Source organism: Bison bison, unplaced genomic scaffold, assembly GCF_000754665.1.
Source record: "Bison bison bison isolate TAMUID 2011002044 unplaced genomic scaffold, Bison_UMD1.0 scf7180017851926, whole genome shotgun sequence".
In the NCBI taxonomy this organism is placed as follows: Eukaryota; Metazoa; Chordata; class Mammalia; order Artiodactyla; family Bovidae; genus Bison; species Bison bison.
The window spans coordinates 1,054,749-1,058,571 of record NW_011482499.1 but is presented as its reverse complement, the minus strand read 5'-3'; the positions used below and the strand labels follow the sequence as shown (position 1 = coordinate 1,058,571).

Sequence of the window (3,823 nt, the reverse complement as noted above, 5' to 3'; positions counted from 1 at the left end):
GAAAACGGACCTTTTCCAGTCCTGTGGCCACTGCTGAGTTTTCCAAATTTGCTGGCATATTGAGTGCAGCACTTTAACAGCATCATCTTTCAGGATTTGAAATAGCTCAACTGGAATTCCATCACCTCCACTAGCTTTGTTCGTAGTGATGCTCTTTCTAAGGCCCACTTGACTTCACATTCCAGAATGTCTGGCTCTAGGTCAGTGATCACACCATCGTGATTATCTGGGTCATGAAGATCTTTTTTGTACAGTTCTTCTGTGTATTCTTGCCATCTCTTCTTAATATCTTCTTCTGTTAGGTCCTTACCATTTCTGTCCTTTATCGAGCTCATCTTTGCATGAAATGTTCCCTTGGTATCTCTAATTTTCTTGAAGAGATCTCTAGTCTTTCCCATTCTGTTGTTTTCCTCTATTTCTTTGCATTGATCGCTGAAGAAGGCTTTCTTATTCTTCTTGCTATTCTTTGGAACTCTGCATCAGATGCTTATATCTTTCCTTTTCTCCTTTGCTTTTTGCTTCTCTCCTTTTCACAGCTATTTGTAAGGCCTCCCCAGACAGCCATTTTGCTTTTTCGCATTTCTTTTCCAGGGGGATGGTCTTGATCCCTGTCTCCTGTACAATGTCACGAACCTCATTCCATAGTTCATCAGGCACTCTATCTATCAGATCTAGGCCCTTAAATCTACTTCTCACTTCCACTGTATAATCATAAGGGATTTGATTTAGGTCATACCTGTATGGTCTAGTGGTTTTCCCTACTTTCTTCAATTTAAGTCTGAATTTGGCAACAAGGAGTTCATGATCTGAGCCACAGTCGGCTCCTGGTCTTGTTTTTGCTGACTGTATAGAGCTTCTCCATTGACCATTATATCTACTACTGTGGGCAGGAATCCCTTAGAAGAAATGGAATAGCCATCATGGTCAACAAAAGAGTCCGAAATGCAGTACTTGGATTCAGTCTCAAAAAGGATAGAATGATCTCTGTTTGTTTCCAAGGCAAACCATTCAGTATCACAGTAATCCAAGTCTATGCCCCAACTAGTAACGCTGAAGAATCTGAAGTTGAACAGTTCTACGAAGACCTACGAAACCTTTTAAAACTAACACCCAAAAAAGATATCCTTTTCATTATAGGGGACTGGAATCCCAAAGTAGGAAATCAAGAAACACCTGGAGTAACAGGCAAATTTGGCCTTGGAATATGGAATGAAGCAGGGCAAAGACTAATAGAGTTTTGCCAAGAAAATGCACCGATCATAACAAACACCCTCTTCCAACAACACAAGAGAAGACTCTACACATGGACATCACCAGATGGTGAACACCGAAATCAGATTGATCTAAGGGTTAGCACTTCCCTAAAATGTCAGCAGCTGACTGCCTGATCCTCAGCATGCATAGACTTGCTATTAGTGCACTCACATATCTCTGGCAATTTAAACAATTAAGCGATGCAGCACATGAAATTCTAGACAGCAACTCAGTGTAATGTGTGTCCAGGACCAAAGAGACTTACTATTCAAGAATCAAAATACAGCATACGGTGTGAGAACTAAAATTTTGTCCAAACGGTTTTTTTTTCCAATAGTGACAATATTAGTTAGAAATATTATCCTTTACTTCTAGAAGAAATCCTTAATCAATTTAATAAGTTACCTTCTGTTTTAAAAAGTAAACTTTTAGTGGCCTAAGTTCACCCCCCTGGGTCCTTCACAAATGCCTATCTTGTAATTTTATAATATTATTTTTAACTTCATTAAATATTATTACTTGGGTCATAAGCAATTATAGCAAGATATAAATTTATAAAGTGACACATTTTCAATACCAACTCTATCAACTTATTCCATAATAGCACATTCCATCAAATTAAACTGCAAGATTTCCCACATTTGTTTTAAATTCTATATGTATGGCTTATGAATAGCAATTTTGATGAATTCCAGCTGGCTTAAATATGCAGGCAGACCCTTATAAAACAGATTCTTTTCAATTCTTATTGTATTCAATGAGGCCTATTTTAAGTGGGCCACCTGGTAGGATAAAGCGCTAATAATTCTCCATAGGAAAAAAATAGGAAAAACAAATCACCCTGCTAAACTTAAGACTATCTTCCCTAACTACATTACTCTTACATACCTAATATAAGTGAGAAGTAGTTCTAATCTTCTGGAAAAGTTAAATTAAAATTTTAACAAGCAAGCCACTCTGTGAACTACTAAATTACTCATTTATCTATTACAACAACAGCATTAAAATAGTTTCCACCATGTGTGTGTGTTGCCTGGTTTCACAAATCATACACATTTCAGTCTCCCCCTCCATTCCCCACACCCTCCTGCCTCCATCCAGCTGGAATACATCAAGCGCGCAGAAGCCAAGGCAAATGTTGACCCCACCCTCCTCCATCCATTTTAAGGCACCTTCAAAGCCAGAGCACTGATCTAGTTCGGTTTCACCAACAAAGCCAGCCATCCTGCTATTTAAGACTCCAGTTTGGGGTTTTTATAACTGCACATTAACATGAGAGCTTTGATTTTTGGTCAAAAACGTCAGCTGCACTGAGTTTCATCAGATGGTCGTACCCTTTCTGCAGAAGAATCCTCATTATTAAATCATCATCTTTGCTCTCAGTGTTGCTCTCTTTCCTTATAAAAACAACCTCTCTGAACTGTCCAATAACCAGCCCTGAGGAACGTAATATTTCCTTTCCGAAAGGTCAAAAATGAACCGCCACGATGGTAGTCCAAGCTCTGTTTTCTCTGACATTTGCACAGCCTCTATCATTTGTGTACTGTCACAGACAGTCATTTCAAAGCACAGAAACACTCTCACCAAGGGCACATGCAGGAGGGGAGTGGGGACTGAAGAGACAGAGGAGCTGCAGGAGGACAAAGAACTTACTTTGTTGTTCCCCTGTGCATGTAGCCGCAAGGAAAAAAAAGAAAAAGAAATAAGTTAAACAAATTTATTTTTAAGTCATGAGGTTTTTCATGCTAGATCAAAATCAAAATAAGTACCTCTTCACTGACATCCCATTCATACATACAGCACCCAAAGCTCACGGATGAGTCAAAGATTCTACTTACATTAAGGGAAATCATACATTTATAACACTAGAAAATTATGACAGAGATTTCCCCCTTTCTTTCTACTTGAAATACTTGAAGTACCGGGAACCTGGCCAAAAAGCATTGGTTTGAATTGGTAATAAGTGAGCTGTTAGCATGAAAGGCAAAGTATTTAGTATGTCGGCTTGCCCTTTCCTGACAGCCCCTCCTCCAACATGCCAAGCAGTGGAAAATTTCATCAGCCAATGCATTTTTAAACAAACACTGCATCCTTGGTTTCAAAGAAGGTGGGGGGAAAAAAAAAGAAAAAGAGAAGAGGAAAGGAGTGAGTGATTCTGGGGAGACAGGGCAAGCAGACCACGTTACGACCTCCATCTGTACCATTCCTTTATTTCATAAATTACAAGTTTGGTCTTGGGCTGGCATGGGAAGTGAAAACTGTATAGTGGGGAGGCAGCCAAAATAAACACTGGTCCACATTCAAGAAAATGGGTCTGGAAAGGTTAGTTACAAAAATGTAGTCATTTCTAAAAGGGACGTTCCGGATAGAGACACAGAGAGCAGCCAGCAACAGGCAGCAGGCAAATGGCTGTCTTGTTTCAAACTGGAGCGGCAGGAGTATGATTTATATCAAACAATTTAACCCACATATGGCTTAAAAAAATAAAATGGTGATTCATTACTCCCAGGGCAGCCTGAGTCCTTGCAAGGTCAGATCCTGTGGGGGAGACGTGATGCGATATGGGGAG

General features: G+C 39.6%; 1 protein-coding gene across 7 annotated transcripts in view; it reads right to left on the bottom strand.

Annotated features, from left to right (window-relative positions):
• DNM3 (dynamin 3) overlaps positions 1–3,823 on the bottom strand; it is a 643,298-nt gene that overhangs the window by 104,983 nt on the left and 534,492 nt on the right. For 4 of the 7 annotated variants that reach the window (XM_010852107.1, XM_010852123.1, XM_010852131.1 and 1 more), the window contains one exon: positions 2,908–2,919. The exons of the other annotated variants lie outside the window; for them this stretch is intronic. In XM_010852107.1, coding sequence (XP_010850409.1) covers positions 2,908–2,919 — 12 coding nt within the window. The remainder of the gene's footprint in view (positions 1–2,907; positions 2,920–3,823) is intronic. 7 annotated transcript variants of the gene reach the window in all.